Source organism: Eucyclogobius newberryi, unplaced genomic scaffold (assembly GCF_026437365.1).
Source record: "Eucyclogobius newberryi isolate DKJ021-1_F unplaced genomic scaffold, fEucNew1.0.hap1 SCAF_10, whole genome shotgun sequence".
Lineage (NCBI taxonomy): Eukaryota > Metazoa > Chordata > Actinopteri > Gobiiformes > Gobiidae > Eucyclogobius > Eucyclogobius newberryi.
The window spans coordinates 30,060,775-30,079,753 of record NW_027315724.1 but is presented as its reverse complement, the minus strand read 5'-3'; the positions used below and the strand labels follow the sequence as shown (position 1 = coordinate 30,079,753).

The window sequence follows — 18,979 nt, the reverse complement described above, 5'->3', positions numbered from 1 at the left end:
CAAAAGGCCGCAGCCATCTTTGGCATCCCTGAGCTCCACAGCTTCAGGGAGGAGACTGCGCCGCACTCTATTCATTCACAGAACACTACATACACCACATGTCACATTACAACGACACTAATACTTACATTTCTCAACAATATTTTCCACTGATAAATTCTAATGAGAAAATGTCGTATAGTTTACGTTTAGTGTTTATTTCAGCTGGAGCGCAGTCGCTATCGCGGATCTTAAAATAAACATTAATTTGTTATATAACTAATATGAAGATGAGAAGACAACTCTTAAACTCTCTTAAAACGGCGCCATCCCCTTTTAAACTGGGAACGTATTTGGAGTTATATTTACATTAACTAAAATCTTACACATGAATTGGGAACATGCTATATTTTTGTACTCTAAGAACGGCTTTATTATCAATGTATGTGTTGTGTGTTCAGTCAAATGCAATACGTTTTTACAAATGTTTTCAAAATATTTTGCTTTTTCCTTCTTCTTTTGCACTGCTAGATGAGTAGTGTGTATTAGGCCTTATGTTTAAGACGTTATTATGTTAACCATTGGGCAGATTCCTTGCACTATTTTGTAATGTCCCATTTAAAATGTTCTCTGAAATGTGTGTAATAACTTGCCCAATTAACATGTATGAAGTAATTCTATTTTTGTTGACTGTTTAATCATTCTTATTTATGGTTCAATCATCTTCAGTATATTTCTCCTGACAAAGAGCGCTCAAAGACTCTGAAATGTTCTGTAAAACAGATTTGGATTAACTTACCTTATACTGTATCTAGTACCATAGCTCCTTCTGGCATTGGAGCGCCATTTCGTGGCCAAGCACACGTACAACACGAGCCGGTTCCAAGTTGAGTTAAGATATTAGATTGAGACTGGTTTCATTTCATAGCTTTGAAGAAATATATGATATATATGTGATAACTGGAAGAGCTTCATTCAAACCCTGAGCATACATGCACAGGACAAATACATCACAGACATGTGACTGAAGCTAAAATGGCAAATGTTGAGCAGTAAAAACACATGTTTTTGTTTTATTGAAACATCAAGCCTTAAATATTCATTCATCCTTTTTTCATTGCTACATGTTCTCTAGTACTTTTACAAAAAAACAGTTGAGCAGTGTAGTGTAGACCTAGTAATTTACATTAACAATGCTAATTATAGTGGTGATCAAAAAAATCTTATAAAACATTGTTCTAGGAGAAAAAGGAAATGTCTTTAATCTATTGACCAAAAAATGCAGAAATATTGAAAATAGGACAGTGCACATTTGTTGGAGCTAAGTCACTGCATCGAAGAGACTTGAGTCTAGTTCCTGCCACACAAAGTGACCATGAGGCTTAACTATAAAAAAGCGAAGCAACGTAAGATCAGGATTTTAAGAGTAGAGATCCAGAACATCCTTGCTTTGGACGCATCCATGAGTTTTAAATAAATAAGTCAAACCATGTTCTGAAAGGCACTACACACATAAATGTCTTTCACACTCATTGTGTAAAAAAGTGTCTGAGTTTGTGCTTCACCACAACAGCGTCTTTGCTGTCCAGCCTGCCATAGTATATAGTCTTTGGTCTTAGTAGGCTCTCCTGATTTCATATGGAGACCAAGAGCTGATGGCGTCCTCTTTGGCCCAGGATGAATGGCTATCGTTAGTGAGAGGCAGGCTGTGGTTGTCCCCCTCCTCACTGACCATCTTGGACATGAGCTCCGGGGTGCTTAAGTATGGGGGACAAGCGTAGGACGAGGTGTATGGGCTGCTGCTGCTGGAGGTGGTGGCGGTGAGGGAGTGGTAGTGGGCGTCCTCTAGTGGATGGAGAGTGTATGGCTGACCGATGGAGGTGAGAGAGGAGCCTCGGCTGGGAGAGCGGTACTGGGACGGGCTGCCAGGGGCCTCAGGGCTGGGCATGGACGCCGAGACACTGACGGGGGCCAGGCTGTCCCCACACAGAGGGTCCACCTGAGACCCAGGCTCAGAGACCGGCTGCTCCCAAGAGTCTCTCTAAGGACAACACAAAACAAGACCTTGTATTTCAGTGAGAGCGAGATAAAACAGGGGTTCTGAATTTGCTGATTATTTTGCTACTTCTAAATTGGCATGATTAAAGTCTTCATATATTTATGATACACATTTATTGAGAGGTTTAATTGTTTGTTTGTTTTATTTGGTGTATTTAAGTTTAAATAAATACTTTATTAGTTTACTATAATTCATATTGTCTCTAAAATGTATTTATTCCACTTTGAGTTTGGGCCCTGGGAGCTGCATTGTTGTCTACTGCTCCAGACAAGTTGTCTGGAGGCACTGGTTAAAGGGTCCACAAATACATCCCACTACATTCTACCTAATGTAGGTAGAGCAGACCTGGACATTGTGTGGCCCAAGGGCAAAATCATTTGAATCCACCCCCCGCAAGATTTTGATAATGTTTATAGTGTGCGCTTTCTCTTTCTTAATTATATTAGCTAAGGTACATGTGTCACATGTGTATTTAATGAGGGTTCAATTGAATGAAATAATAAATAGCCAGACATTTGCTTCTGAGCATGCCTAAGTACAAGCCTGGGTTAAAATATGGCTCTCGGGGGGAAAATAATTGACCACTTTGAGGAAGAGGGTCACACATTTTCAATCCCTCATATTGAGAGTTGAAATGCCTTGTTTGAATGACTCTTATGCATGCAATAACACTGCTGTATTATTTAGGGACATACCAGAAACAGATGTGAGGTGTCGCTGCTGAAGGGGGGCAGAAGGGAGGACAAGGCTGAGGAGGGCAGGAAAGAGCTACCAGAGCTGGAGAAGGCAGACGATGTGCGGTAGTCCCCAAAGGTTTCTGGGTAGTAGCTGTCAATGAGGGACGAGTAGCTACTCATGGTGGGGGCCTCACAGCCCAGCGATTTGGCCCCCAGGCTGGACGAGTACAGGTCCGGGGAGAACTGCTTTGTGGAGGAGCAGAAGTCCGAATCGAAGGTGCGCCTCATGCCATAGTACGCAGGCAAGACATGGGACCCTGAGGGAACAGTTCAAAGTTAGATGATCACAGAAGTGGATACTGTCTGATTTCCAATAGTGCAAGAATGTCCCTCCTGTTTACGTAGAAACAGGGTCTTTTGCATATCACTGAGTGAGAGCATTAAGTGGTGTCATGTGAGCGTTAAATGGTCTTAATGATGGTAGTGATTGAGACTGAGACATGAGGCACAGACAGTGAAATCTTACCTGACATCTGCATGAACGAGGGTGGACTGGTGGACCCCCCCTGTGACACACAGAGCACAACATTAGATGACATGATAGAGACAAACTGACTTCTCACTCAATGGACAGGACAACTCTGTGTTTTGAGAAGTGGGTTCTCAATGTCTCAAAGCCATAAAAACAACTCATCTAATCTACGTAGGCTAATCAAGCTGAAGCTTGGGGACAGGCCCCGTCAGAGACAAGTCTAAGCTCACTTTAAAGCCCCAGTATGGAACTTTTTAGCCAAAAAATAGACTAAAATAAAACGTTTTGTTCATTTCTGTGTTTTACACTGAAAAATATGTCTCCTGACTGTGAGCAGGATTGCATCTCCACAACCCTGACTCCTCCTGCTTGTTTCCATGGAAATGTATCTTGGCTGCAATATTCCACAGTACGGCAGAAAAGGTACACATCTCTCTCCATTTTCCAGATTCTCCATCCGTTTTGTTTTAACTTTCTATTTCCATGGAATCATACAGGTGATGTTCCTAGTCCAGAAAGTTACATATTGCTGCTTTGTACAATGTACAACACTGGCATAATACTTAGAGAAAAATAAATACATCAAATAAATAAATAATATGAATAATGTTTTTACAATTTTATGTCACAAATGACTATTTGTGGAAAAAACAATACTATTCAATATTTTAATGGAATAGTACATTTTTTTCCAGCCAAAGGATAATAAAATGATTACCCTTCATTCACATTAAAAATAATAATTTATATCCAGTAAGTGAATGTTAATGAGATGGAATCTTTTGTAGAAACATATTCAGTAATAGTCATCTGGACTCATTTTGACTCCAATCCGAGAGTCATTCTCAATCTGCGAAACAAGTCTGGGAACTCAGATATTAATCCTACTCAGAGTAGATGGAGTAGATGTTTAACATTAAATTAAACATTAAAAGAATGTCTACACCAGGACGTTGCTGGTTATTGAAGCATGGACAGTGTGGATGTGGAGGGAGCAGAGCAGCAGCTCTGGACAAGGTATAGGTGAACTTGTTTGCATATTGCTGACATGAAAGAGTTGATATTAAGCCCATGTTGACTGGGAAGCATGCAAATGTTGAGGCTTGAATTTGAATGTGATTTGCCAGCGCCAAGACTTCCTTATGTGGCCCAGGTACGGCACAGTGGCTCTCTGAAGGCTGCGTATGGAAATGTTCTGACGGGTGCTTCCAGACTGCGAGAGTGGTCTGGAAGCACATTTGTTTTCAACCAAGCTCGTAAAATTGGGTTTGGCTTTTGGCTATGTAGATTCAAGTCATAAAATGTCAAAACTATTCGCTAACTATAGCTTTTGTTATTTAATTACCAAAAAGTAAAACATGCTTCTATTTATTCAAACATTCAGTCAATCTCAATGTGTTAAATACTATTAAATACGGTATGTTGATATGTTAACTGAGGTTCTGGAGCAGGACCACCCCTCACACCTTTATTACCCAGAAGCCTTAGTCACCGCTTGATTCTGTCCTCTCCTTGGTCCTGAACCGGCCTGGCAATCGAGACCCCCCACCCTGAGTCTCTCGTCCTCGCCATCAGTCTGCAGTTGGAGCTGCCATAGATCGCCAGTGTCCATCTCGCATCAATAAATATTTGTTATTCGCACATCTTGGGCTTGTGAAATAATGGAATGTATTGGTAGAGCGCAATTTATGAACGTGTAATTCAAAGTGCTTTACAACGATAAAAACACATTCAAACCACAATACAATACACCAAAATACATCAATAAAAACATATTAAAATGTATCTAAAATAGTAAAAAACAGATACAATTCTCAGTCATAGGCACAGCTGGCCAAAACAGTCCTGAGCCTAGATTTAAACACAACCGGGCGGGGTGGGGGCCTGTCTCACATCCTCAGGAAAACTATTCCAGACTTTGCCCCATGTCTGGTCCTGACCCTGGGCACCAGCAGGAGGCCTTGTTTCTGTCATATTTCTGTCACATTAGCACGCCTAAGCTACAATCGTCGTTTATCTGGGTGATGTGACACCGTGTTCCCTTTAGACTCTCTATGTCTAGTCTTGAAGTCTTTTTTCAGCCAAAAGAAAGGCTCCCAAAAACTGCAGAACACTGTGTGGGTCCACATAAGCGTTGTAGCATGCATCACTTAAAAACATTCAAATGAAAAGCACATTGTGACCGGAGAATTAGCAATGCTGCTCAATTATGAAAATGTTTTACAACAGACTTCGGTCTTAGCGCCGTGGACACATCGTGAGAGAATCAGCAATCGCACAGCACAGCTCACACGAGATATTTCTCTCTCTTATCGTAAACTAGAGCTCCTATTCAAATTCGTTTATCACGAAATTAGTTGGAGATAAACACAGCGCTCTTTTCAGCTACATAATTATTTGCATCATAAACGTAGTAAAGACAATGATCTGGAACCCCAAGCCAAAGCAATGAGTTTATTCAAGGTTTCGGAGGGGAAATTCCTCTTGAGCATCAAATAAAGATACAAAATAAATGCTTAAATAAATGCTTTACTATTTATCTGAGTAAATAAATACACTATCTCCATGGAGACGTCATTGCTTTGCTTATTATGTTCCACCGTATCAAGTTGAATTCCAAACAAGTGAAGTTACCAGGGCAAAAAACCTGCCTGTTTTTCAAGGAATTTCTTTTCGCAATAAAAATACCTGTAATTGAACTGATGCGAGATTGATGCCTTTAATAACTTTAATATACTGTGGAACATTTCTGGCAAAGCAATATTCTAAAAGAGGAGGCGGACCTTGGAAAGTTGCATAATGTTATCAGTAATAAATCTACATCTGATTTGGACTCGCTCGCGCCATAACTCAGGGGAGGACTGTATATTAGAAATCTTACTTTCACCTAAAATCTAAGGTCAGAGAGATTGCGCCGATGTGATAAAAGTGTCTGGTGGTTTTGCATGCGTCTGGTGCTGCGTCTGTCAGAGCTTTGACACAAAAACAACAGCAGCTGCAGAAAGACGGACGTGAACGGAGAAAGATGTCGCACTTGGACGTGTTTGTTTTGCCAACTGGCGAGCGCCGCATGGTCTTTACATTTGCAGTGTCACAATAAATCATCAGCATCGACAATAAAAAAAACAACAACAAAAAACTGGATCGGTGAGCTCTATTATTTGGCAATATAATTAAAGTTTATTCAGATGATGACTGAAAATGGTAGTCGTGGGTTTGAAAATACTGCAGTCATTTTGAATATATTTGTTCAGGTCAGATTTCTGTGTAATCCCTCAATCAGATTGGCAAATAATCAGATAATTAGATAATCTCCTCACTTGTATTTTGCCTATAAATGTTTGAATATTGCACGTAACTCTGGCAATAATGCTATTTACTGTAATAATGTACTGTAGTTATGGGTTAGAGCTTCCTATTGACACGTAGGCCATATTTTGAGGACTTTTGACCACTCAAAAGATATGATGGTAACACTTTATAATAACTACACTTTCAAGAGCCCGATTTATAAATGATAATTAAGAGGTCAGGATTAAAGGTATTAAAGGTTGAATGGACGATTTTTTTGGCCCAAATCTGAGTCTCATTTCCTCGTGGCGTGGCCGGCCGATTAGTCCTGCCACGTATCAATCATAAAACGCACCTACCGCTCACCTGCAGCCGCGTGTGGCTCGTCCCACATTTCCGCGTGTCTAAGCGCATTGATCTATCATAATATAGTTCCCTTAGTGTACGGGGCAAAATGAAGACGGAGAAAGACAGTTCGAGCTGACTCATAAGAAGACGGAAATCTACGGGAGACTAAAGATGCGATGCGATCCGTCGCGCTAATAAACAAACGCACGTGTGTGTTGTATCGGTTCGCACGGGGAGTGCGCATGCACCTGAGTTCTCAAATTGCCAAAAAATCGTCCATTGCGCCTTTAAGTTGTTACCAAGGGTGGAGCATTTTGATTTATGCTTTACTATGGCTAATTAGTTATTATTAAAGTACACATGCCAGGTTCTCTCATCTTTTCTAATGATTACTTTGTTTGGTCTAATTTATCACAGTTTTACATGCTCAAGTAGCAGTTTGTGAACAGAAATCAAACCGAGTTATAAAACAGAATCCTTCTGTCAATAGAAATGCAGGGACAATTTAAATGCAATGGACACAATTTTCAGACAGTTTAAACAATCCAAAAACAAAGGTGTTATCAGGTCATCAATATTTGTCACGTCATTGGGTAATTTATGTATGGTTGCTAGGTAACATTTGTGGAATTACCTCGACCTATGTCACATCTGCTGCTCATGTCCAACCAGGAAGTAACATTATAAATGCCAAAATTATCAATCTGGAGAGAAATAGGCCACCTTTTCTTCAATATAGTTCACTACGTTTTAATGGAATATGTCGTATGTCTCATATGCATATCAAGTAGTACTAATATATTTAGTTTTAAATTGTTATGGCAACCGTGATGATTTGATAGCTCTCTGACATTAATGGATAACGAAGTCCTTATTCATGTTATAGGCAACATTTCGAGGCCATTTCTGCTTTCAAAACATAAGATATTTAGTCCGGGAAAAGTGTTGTGGTGTTTTGTATGTGTTTGTTTGTTTGTCTGTTGTATGTTTATTTTTGTTGTTTTATGTCAAAATAAATAGTAACAATGAAAAAGTGATTTTTAAGCCTCTAACTATCTTTGAGAATAGGACAAGGGTTAAACTCTTAATGGCTGTGGCAACGGTCCTGATTTTTCATCATTCTGAAACCCAGGGACAGATCTGCCTCAGAGCACACCCTGTTGTTAGCAACAAGTATACAGTAACAAACATGATCTATTTAGAACAGCACATAATCATGTATTTCAATAGATTAATCCACTTTTTGTACCTAGTTTTTAATGTATTTTCTGACCCGGGGCTCTTTTCGTTTAATTGTATTGAAGATGATATAATTTCTTTCAAAAATCAGTTTTGTCTGTATACTTACGACTTGTTTACACAGACTTAATTATAGTCCTCTAAACTATTGTCAAGGTTTTCAAGAGTATACAATGACTTTGTGGCTTTTCTGTGTGTGTGTGTGTGTGTGTGTGTGTGTGCGTGTGCGTGTGCATGTGCGTGCGTGCGTGCGTGTGTGACAGCGTGACAACAGATCGCACAGGATCATTTTATGGCTTTATGTTTTTTGTTGAATTTGAAGTCATCCCCTTTTGTCAGGCCCTAAACCCCGTCATTAGGCCGTGGTGAGGGAGCTGAGTGTCTGCGGAGTGGACATGCCGATGCTCACACAAGGCAAACAGTCGCCTGTAAAGACCCTTTCACTGCGGCTGGCGGATGAAAAGCAGGTCTTGCTCGTGCACGTTTTAAATAAATCTGCCTCTGGTGTCTCTGGTGTCTCTGTGTGCGCGACAACAATGCAAGACAATGTCCGCGGGCAGGTGTGAGAGGGTGGGACTTTGCATAGGCCGCCTATCGCACGACCCGACTGCCTCAATCCTATACCTGAAACCCCGCGCCCCGCCCTGCCCAAACCTCAGGGACTTTTGGAGCGCACCGCCACGGCCATTGTCATCTTTGTGTCAGGCCTTTTGTGAGGCCATCCCAGGACAGTCTCGCTCTATAACCGGTGTTTAGCTATTTACAGATTTCTCCAGGCTGTTTGGGAGCCGGGGCGAGGGGGGGTGGGGCCTGGTCAATGCCTCAACCATGGATCGTTAGCGAACAAAACAGCCCGAATGTAAATAGAGAAGAAGATTTGAAAAGACAGCCTCATGGTTATGCCACAAACAGACTGTCAGCTGTGGTCTGAATGAAACATGACATGGGAAAGGATGGGACAAAGGAGGGATGCTTACAGTGTATCTGGGTCCACTGGTCTGTCGAGATCGCTTCTCTGCCAGCAAGTCCTTCACAGTGTGTTTGACCCGGACGCCTTGGTAAACCCTCTTGGAGAAGTCTATATATATAAAAAAAAAAAAAAAAAAAGGTTTTACATCAGATACAAATCTACGTAACACAGCTGCATACAAATGTTCATCCATTCCCACAAATGCTGTTCATTTGAATGTTTCACAGTTTTATGCATATAGGCGAATGACCTGTTGGGATTGGTGTGTAAATATCATGGAAATGACATTTGGTTTGGTTGATGCAAATGGATGGTGAAAAAGAGGCAATTTACTGTAAAGATAAATGTCACACTCAAGTGAATAACAAGTGTATCCGTATTATTATTATCATTATGTTGTTTATTTCTGACGTGTTGTTTTCTGGTGGCTTTTGTATTCATATTATCATTATCATTATCATAGTCACATCATTATTATATCATTATTATATTATTAGGCCCGAGCGCCACAAGCTGGCGAGAGGCCTATTAATCTCGTAAGGCCGTGCGAAGCACGGCTGCGAAAGTACGCACGTAGTGCGCACGAAATCGAGCGCGAAGCGCTCGCCCACTTCCAAACACTCACTAACGCACTCCTTCACTCATGCACGCCCGTGCATACTAATTAGTAGCATATAAAGCACTCATTTGCGCTAAGTAGGTCACGAATATGTTCCCCATCTCTTGCATGTTCCGTGCATATGAGCATGTAATGCAAAAATTGAACATTATTACTGTATAGAGGGCCAAAAACACAAAGTGGGCGGAGCCCACTCAAAATTAACGAAAGTACCCGTCAGTGACCAGGGACCCACACCATGAGGTAGGAAAGCGCAAGCGCTTTCCGAAAATGTATAGTTTATGATATTTGAAAAATGGGAAACATTGTTTTGACATCGGAATATTATTCTTTCTTCTTTCTTCTTTCTTCTTTCTTCTTTCTTCTTTCTTCTTTCTTCTTTCTTCTTTCTTCTTTCTTCTTTCTTCTCTTCTCTTTCTTTCTTTCTTCTTCTCGGGACCAACCCCCCTATTTTTCACCCAGTGAACATTGACGAAAAGTCACAAAAATTTGCACACCTATAAAAATCGTGCCTCTCTACATTCTGGCTATTTCCCTTTTCTAAAATAAAAAAATTGGCGCGTCAGCGCCACCAAATGTACCAAAAAATCATTGAGAGATAGGAAATGACCCAAAAAAAATCTGATCGTAGAATCATGAAATTTGGCGCAGAGGTAGATGGTGACAAGAGAAGTAAAAAACATTATTACGGCAACGCCGTCCGCCCAACCAAATGCCGGCCATATTGCTTCAAAAATGGCTAAGCATGACTCGGGAGTTTTTCCAAACGTTATACTTTTACGAACTCCTCCCAGGGCGTTGGCCCTAAAAAGCTGAAATTTGGTGAAAATGCTACTGAGGAGTGGGACATCAAAAGTTATTCAAATTACATTGATACCTGTCACGGTCTCTGTGCAGCGAAGCCGCAAACTGTAGCTAGAATTTCAGAAATCTCCCAAATTTAACATTTCTGCTGTTTGCACAGATAAAGTCCGAATTGCGTCAAATTAGAATCAGTTGTTAAACTCTTTGCCCTAAACCTACTTGAAGTGAAATAAATTAATTTGGCGCCACAGTGCCCCCTACAGATTTTATATGGAGGTTAAATGTTTAGTTTTGCGAAATTATATGAAATTTGACACAAAACTCAATTTTGGCATCCTGATCAAAAAAGTCAATGAGACCCATGTCATATTGTTACGGCTTTGCCGTAGCGATGACCAAAACCTGCCATGTTATTCCAATGGGGAAATCGCCAGAACATGTTTACACTTTAGACTTTCACAAACTCCTCCCAGGGCTTTAGACATATTAACCTGAAATTTGGTGAGACTCATCTTCAGGACCATCAAAAGTTATCCACATTTTCATTCAAAGACTCACGGTGTCTGTGCGGCAAAGCCGCACATTTTGCCAAGAATTCGAAATAAAATTGCTCTTTGATGGTAAAACAAAGGAGAAGATGTGACAGCGTCACAGATTCAGCAGTAGGCGTAATAAAAGGACAATTGGGGCGCGTTAGCGCCCCCTCCTCTTGCGGCGTGGCGGCGGCGGCGTGGCGAGGGCCGATCATTGCCACTTGCGGCTATATTTATCATTCTTATTCTTATTCTTCGCAGTATTATTATTATTATAATCTTATAAATAATAAACGATTAGAAATAGATACAATTAGTGATAAATAAATCTGTCATTAGTACAGGTGTGATTTAGGGACAGTCCTGAGTAGCAGCGACATAAAACTCAATGAAAATTATTATTATACAGAAGGAAACTGCATGCAAAAAAATGGAAAAGATCCCTGTTTTGTTAATGGACCTCTTTAGATAAGCCCCCACTTTATTCAAACCAACCAAAATATTGATTTAGTATGAATAAATTTACACGCAAATAACAAATAATATGACGAATAATATGACGGACTATATTTAAAGTTACCCTGATCAAGAGTATTTTAATTCGCTGCTTTTAGAATGTCAATAGTCAATGTTCATCTTTAATATTCTAAGCAATACAAGAACACATAATAAATGCTAACAAAATGATAAATGTTAACGTCGTACCTGTGTCCATGATGCTCCTGTGTGTCTCTTCCTCTGTTTATCCCCTGCAGTTGTTGGTCCCTGTCCTCAAGCACATCAGCACCATACTGAGGGGAGAGTTTAAACCTCACTGTCAAAAGGGCTGGACGCACGCCACTCTCTGTGCTTCACCCAGCTCCACAAAATGACCTTTATCAATTTGTTTAAATGCAAATGTCTGGCAGGGACGTTTTTTAGCCTATTTGCATCGGCTGTCCAGATTAAGGGCTTGTGAGCTGCAACAGCGTGGAGAGGAGACTGGGCAGCTCTGAGTCACTCCCCTCTGCTATGCTCAAAAGCTCATATTGTTTTCTAGTTTTGATTTACTGTGTGGGACGTTCTCTGTGCAGGTTTGTGGCCGAGCCGGGGTTATACAAAAGTGTTGTTAACAAGCTGTGACCATATGTCAGTCACACTATGCATGTTATATATACAGTGTATATAGGAGAAGGATTATAAAGAACAAGATTTTCTAGTGACAAATGGCTGGAGGCACAACAATAGCGTAAAGGTCCATTTGGTTTTAGTTTGCTGGTAGTCATCTGTCTTTAAATGACAGTTTAGTTTTTTTTTTCAATCTTTCCTGGAGACTCCTTGACACCTCTGAGTCTAGGATTCAGTAAAAAACAATGTGAATTGTGCCCTTATTTGCTTTTTCCTTCACATTGTTGTCACAAAGATGTTGTCCTGGCCTTAACACATGCAGTATGGCACTTCCAGCCTGCGACATTACAACTGGCCATAAACACTGTTCAGAGGCCTGGAACTCCCTGCCAAAGAACATTACAAACAATGCAAGCATTTATTTATTTTTTTATGCTTTTTTTTATTTAAATTGTTTCAAAATGAAAGAAAAGTGAAAAAAATAAATAAATAATCAAATTAAAATGTGACAGAGAATAAAGAACAGATTGGGTCATTTTTCAAATTAGATTTGATAGATTACCCCCAAAGTGGAGGAATGGCTTGAGCAGATCCCAGGAAACAGGAAAAACACCAGACATCTCGGTCCAGGAAAGTGCAGGAACAGCAAAGATACTGCACAGAACAGATTATATATATATATATATATATATATATATACACACCCACACACACAGACACAAAAACACACACACACACACACATATATATACATATACATACATATATATATATACATACATATATATACATACATATACATATACATATACATATATATATATATATATATATATATATATATATATATATATATATATATATATATATATATATATATAAAAATAAAAAGAAAAAGGCATTCTATGAAAAGTAAGGTTAAGGCATAAAAGTTTCCAAATAATGATCCATTTAGTCCACATTCTTTGAAATTTTGCCACTTTCAGGGGATTTTTTTCTATTGTCAGTTTATGTCAGTTATTGTGTCGGACCCTTGAAAGTATATGCCTTAATAAAGGTTTCAGTCAAAGGGTTAGAATAATCGTTTGTTTCATTTTTCATTTTATACTGCTTGCTCCTGTTAGGAGCCTATCCCAGTGACTTGGGCTTTAGGCGGGGTCCTGGACAGGGGCCAGCTCGCCAGAGACATAAAGGTCCCATTTAATCCAGTTTCTTTAAAATGGGTGACTCTGTGAGCGATATTTTCCCATTGTCAGTATGTGCAGGTGCAGTTTTTGTAAGAAATAATATAATAATTGTTACTTTGTTTTAGTCCTTGATTGTAAGAGAGAACCTATAAAAGTCTTGTTTCTCCAAGCCAAAGGATTCCTTCAGCATATCAAAGCTTTTTATTTGGTTTTCTTTTACAATCTGGTAAAAACTCTTATGCCTTTTGTAATCCATATCTTAATGCATTTGAAATTGTGTATTGTGACTCTGTAAACTTGTATGTAATAAATGTGTTTTTAAGATGCCATAACATGGGGTTATATGTTTGTAATTGGCTGTTTTAGCTGTTTGTATAATTAATTGTGTGTAAAATGTGTTACATAAAACATTTTACTACTTCTATACAGTTTACTAAATTACAGTCCCCTTTCTGATTGTGAAAAAGATATTTGTTTACAGACAAATCATATAAAAATCAATCAATCAATCAATCAATCAATCAATCAATTAATCAAATGTTATTTGTAGAGCACAATTCATGCAAAATGCAATTCAAAGTGCTTTACAACAATAAAAGCACATTAAAACCACAATACAATATAAGTCACAACAATACATCAATAAAAACATAAAAAATACGTTAGACTGTATTTAAAAAAGTAAAAAACAAGTAAATGTCTCTCAGTTATGGGTACAGCTAAACAAAACAGTTTAAGGCACCAGCAGGAGGCCGGTCCCTGAGGTCCTCAGAGTCCGAGATGGTTTATATGGCACGAACATGTCCGAGATGTACTTTGGTGCTAGGCCATGAAGAGACTTGTACAGAGCTGCTTTAAAGTCTATTCTCTGAGCCACAGGGAGCCAGTGTAGAGACCTGAGAACAGGACTAATGTGATGGTACTTCCTGGTTCTAGTCAGGACCCGAGCAGCAGCGTTCTGGATGTACTGCAGCTGTTTTACAGCTCGTTTGGAGAGGCCAGTGAGCAGGCCGTTACAGTAGTTTAATCTACTGGAGACAAATGCATTAAGAAGGAAAAAAGCTACTGATATTATTTAATTGATGTAGCTCTAGAAATTCAGGTCTGGTGACTGCTAACATATTTCTCTTTGTTTCTGTGGGCCAAAGGTAATACATTTTGTCTGAATTTTTAGTTTGTTGGAGTTGGATGTTGTTTTGCATCCACTCGCTGATGAATGCAGTGAATCCACTGGTCGTTATTCACCTGCCGTCACTGAGACATAGATCTGAGTGTCATCTGCATAAATGTGATATGACACACCACTGCTTTGTATTAACTGACCTAACGGCAGCATGTACAGAATGAACATAAAGGGTCCCAGGATTGACACTTGGGGTACCCCACAGGTCAACGCCCCGTCATCAGAGACACTGTCACCAATCCCAAAGTATTTCCTCATTTCAAGGTAGGACTTCCAATTTAAGGCCTACCCAGTCTCCTAGTCTCTGTAGAAGGATCCCATGATGGACAGTGTCGAACACTCATTTGTCATCTTAATGAGAGCCGCTTCAGTGTTGTGGTGTGATCTAAAACCAGAGTGACAGGGAGACATCAGATTAGTCACTCGTTGGGAGGAAGTGAATAAGCTGTTGATAAACAACTTTTTCAAGGAATTTTACCAGGAAAGGCAAATTAGAAATGGGTCAATAATTTCTTTAGTATTGTGGCATCCGGGCTGCTCTTGCGTAGCCGCGGCTTAATGACAGCAGTTTTCAAGGCCGTTTAAATGTTCCAGAGTGAAGTGACATGTTGACTATTTTAGTAAGTGGTGCTACAACATGTCAAAGCAGAAAGTACAGGACGTGTTTAACTGGAGAATTATTATTTGCACCATGGAATTGATGGTATTCTTAATGTTCTGGACGTTGTCCTTGAAGAAGATGAGAAACTCATTGCACTTAGAAGTGGAAAAACATCATTTTTGTCCAATATTGTTTTTTTGATTTCTCTGTTCAAAGCCACTCTATACAAGTGTTATAAGCATAAGTCATGCACAAAGTTTAGTTTATTTAATTATTTGAATAGTTGTATTAATGAACATCTAAAGCTGTAAATACACCAGATTGAGCTCAAAGCTTATTTCCACCCATAGTCTCATGGGGCAGGGGGTAAAAGCGTAATACAACAATGTATTTCATGCAATCACCTCCTTACTTTTACAAAACTGCAATTATGGCAACTTATTCTATAGCATAATTAAAATATTATGAGTAGAAATATTAAGTCTTATTTAACCACTTGTTATCACTAGATGGCATCAAAAACACAAAGACTTGGTCAGTGTGTAGTTTGCACTTTTTTTTTTACCACTCAGGAGATTAAAAAACAAACTATCATTTACATGTTTTGAGCAAGTGACTGGTCCATTGTACCAAGAGGGAAAGACAGGGGACTTTCTCCACATGGCACTGGTCCACTAAAGTCAGCATGTCAGTGCACAACGTGCCACATATTTCCTGGTCAGAGTGAGTGTGTTTTGTTGTGTGTTGGCTGATGTGATGTGTGGGGTTTTATCAGTTAATGACATGATAAGAGGAATGCACTGATCCGCTCAACGGACATCTGCAGCGAAGAGGAAGGAGCAATCATGGACCTACTGTGTGTGTGTGTCACTGTGTGTGTGTGTGTGTGTTTGTGTGTATGTGTGTGCCACTGTGTGTGTGTGTGTGTGTGTGTGTGTGTTTGTACCACTGTGTGTGTGTGCCACTGTGTGTGTGTGTGTCACTGTGTGTGTGCCACTGTGTGTGTGTGTGTGTGTGTGTGTGTTTGTGCCACTGTGTGTGTGTGCCACTGTGTGTGTGTGTGTCACTGTGTGTGTGCCACTGTGTGTGTGTGTGTGTGTTTGTGTGTTTGTGTGTGTGCCACTGTGTGCCACTGTGTGTGTGCCACTGTGTGTGTGTGTGTGTGTGTGTGTGCCACTGTGTGTGCCACTGTGTGTGTGTGTCACTGTGTGTGTGAGCCACTGTGTGTGTGTGTGTCCCACTGTGTGTGCCACTGTGTGTGTGTGTGTGTGCCACTGTGTGTGTGTCACTGTGTGTGTGAGCCACTGTGTGTGTGTGTGTGCCACTGTGTGTGCCACTGTGTGTGTGTGTGTGTGTGTGTCACTGTGTGTGTGCCACTGTGTGTGTGTGTGTGTGTGTGTGCCACTCTGTGTGCCGCTGTGGGTGTGCCACTGTGTGTGTCACTGTGTGTGTGTGTGTGCCACTGTATGTGTGCCACTGTGTGTGTGTATGCCACTCTGTGTGCCGCTGTGGGTGTGCCACTGTGTGTGCCACTGTGTGTGCCACTGTGTGTGCCACTGTGTGTGCCACTGTGTGTGTGTGTGTGTGCCACTGTGTGTGTGTGTATGCCACTCTGTGTGCCGCTGTGGGTGTGCCACTGTGTGTGTCACTGTGTGTGTGTGTGTGTGTGTGTGTGTGTGTGTGTGTGTGCCACTGTGTGTGTGTGTGTGTATGCCACTCTGTGTGCCGCTGTGGGTGTCACTGTGTGTGCCACTGTGTGTGTGCCACTGAGTGTGTCACTGTGTGTGCCGCTGTGTGTGTGCCGTTGTGTGTGCCACTGTGTGTGTACCACTGTGTGTGTGCCGCTGTGTGTGCCACTGTGTGTGCCACTGTGTGTGTACCACTGTGTGTGTGCCACTGTGTGTGCCACTGTGTGTGTACCACTGTGTGTGTGCCACTGTGTGTGTGCCGCTGTGTGTACCACTGTATGTGTGACTGTGTATTCCACTGTGTGTGCAGTATGTGTGCCACTGTGTGTGTGCCACTGTGTATTCCACTGTGTGTGCAGTATGTGTGCCACTGTGTGTGTGCCACTGTGTGTGTGCCACTGTGTGTGTGCCACTGTGTATTCCACTGTGTGTGCAGTATGTGTGCCACTGTGTGCCACAAAGGCAACTACAATTCCACAATCCTAATACTATTTTATACTAAACTAATACCCAACACTGATCATACTTTGTTGTACTTTTAAAAGAATAAAATGAACAATAACACTATTCTGAACTGAAGAGAGTGCATCCTGAGCGACCTCTAGCGGATCTCTGTTGCCAGTAGGTTATTTGCAGTCTTTCCACTAGATGGCAGTAAAACACAAGAAAAGCACAACTCGCTTTTAGACGTTTAATCAGAAGCAATGACGTCTGCATCGAACATATTTGTCTGAATCAAAAATGGCCAGGATGTAGACGAGACGAGCGTGAGTCTGACGCAGGTAAACAGGTGGGTTATTAAGTTTGTGTCAACAGCAGTGACACTGACACTGCAGATTAAAGCCTCTAGGCCAACTCTGTGAAGAAACTAAAACAAGAAAATCAAATAGCAGATGAGAAAAAGGCTACATTGAAAGTAGGTCCATAATAGCAGCAGAAAATTGTCAATCCTGTGGAAGAATATACAACTTAACAACGCTCTCTAGTGGACAGAGATAGGAAAAACCAACTACAATACAGTATGGACAGTAACTTAGGCTATATTCAAATACAAAACAATAATATAAGGGTAATATAATACCACGCCACCAATCTTCAAACTTTCTACAATATTTAATTATATTGGATGTAAGTGATTGGGCAGTGCAAACAATAGCATATAAGGAGTAAGCGTGTCAAGATTATTTGGTTATTGAACAAACCAAATATTTTTAGAAGCGAAATATCACTTTAGAACAACTACAAACTAATTAGCCTTAATAAAGCAAGATATACGATTTAAATAATAATGAGCAAATAGTTTATAAAGAAAGACTCAGGTTAATAACTACTTAAATACAGGGTTCGGATGTATCATGCTTGTATAATAGATTATTTGATCATTATGAATTAAGTATTTTTATGCTTTATTAAGGCTACTTTAAAAGTAGTTATTATAAAGTATTGCAGCAAAATTAATTAAAAAATAAAAAGTGCTTTTATCAGTCTGTTTATGTCACAATGTCTTTACTTTGTCATCCAGAAAGTGTGATTGAAAAAAGGGTCACGTAGAAGAGGAGCGATAATGCATGTGGCAGTGGGAAAGGAAGCATATCACAGTTTTTTGGTCGTGGTGTAAATAAGCGTGAATAACCGTTAAATTCTGATGCACCCTCTCAGAATCATCGTAACACTAACATTTGCTATTGTGACATCTCTACGGACACGCATATAAAACAGTGTTGCACAATGCCAAACAGTGAAATTCGAGTTAAACAAACAACTCTGAAGGTAACAGCATTCTTTTCGATATGCTCTTTCCAGCAGATAGCCATGCAGTGTCTAAAAGCACTTTGAGTATTCACATTTTATTGCTCTAATTCACCACTCTCCGGGGGAAATATTTTACATTTGGACTCCACTATCTATCAGCCTGACAGCTTTAGTGGCAGGTTACTTTTCTGTTTGGAAAATGCTGTCCCGAGTTGAGGTAAGGTGAAATAAGGCTAAACATTTATCAGTGTGGTTCAAACAGATTGTCACCATGAAAATACCTCTTATGTTATGAGTGGGATATAGGATGAGAATAAGTACTGCAGTAAATGTAAAGTGTTCACACCATTCATTTTTTTACAAATCATTACACAACCAAATGTCAGCAAAAGGAAGTTGTTTTGGAAGTA

The 18,979-nt window shown here is 40.1% G+C and overlaps 1 protein-coding gene across 1 annotated transcript; it reads right to left on the bottom strand.

Annotated features, from left to right (window-relative positions):
• Positions 1-1,428: 1,428 nt before the first annotated feature.
• On the bottom strand, positions 1,429-11,980 carry pou2af2 (POU class 2 homeobox associating factor 2). Its single transcript, XM_072458719.1, has 5 exons — positions 11,757-11,980; positions 9,103-9,203; positions 3,242-3,281; positions 2,734-3,032; positions 1,429-2,020 (listed from the first exon to the last, which is right to left on the bottom strand). Exons 1-5 carry the CDS (start codon positions 11,764-11,766, stop codon positions 1,595-1,597), a joined length of 876 nt encoding a protein of 291 aa, XP_072314820.1. The 5' UTR covers positions 11,767-11,980; the 3' UTR covers positions 1,429-1,594.
• Positions 11,981-18,979: the final 6,999 nt, after the last annotated feature.

What these genes read in the sequence shown, in the direction of transcription:
- pou2af2 (XM_072458719.1), bottom strand. An exon ending in CCAGTGGACCCAGATACACT is followed by an intron (nt 3,282 to 9,102) that starts GTAAGCATCCCT and finishes TGTGTGTCACAG; the next exon opens with GGGGGGTCCACCAGTCCACC. An exon ending in CTCGTTCATGCAGATGTCAG is followed by an intron (nt 3,033 to 3,241) that starts GTAAGATTTCAC and finishes CTGTTCCCTCAG; the next exon opens with GGTCCCATGTCTTGCCTGCG.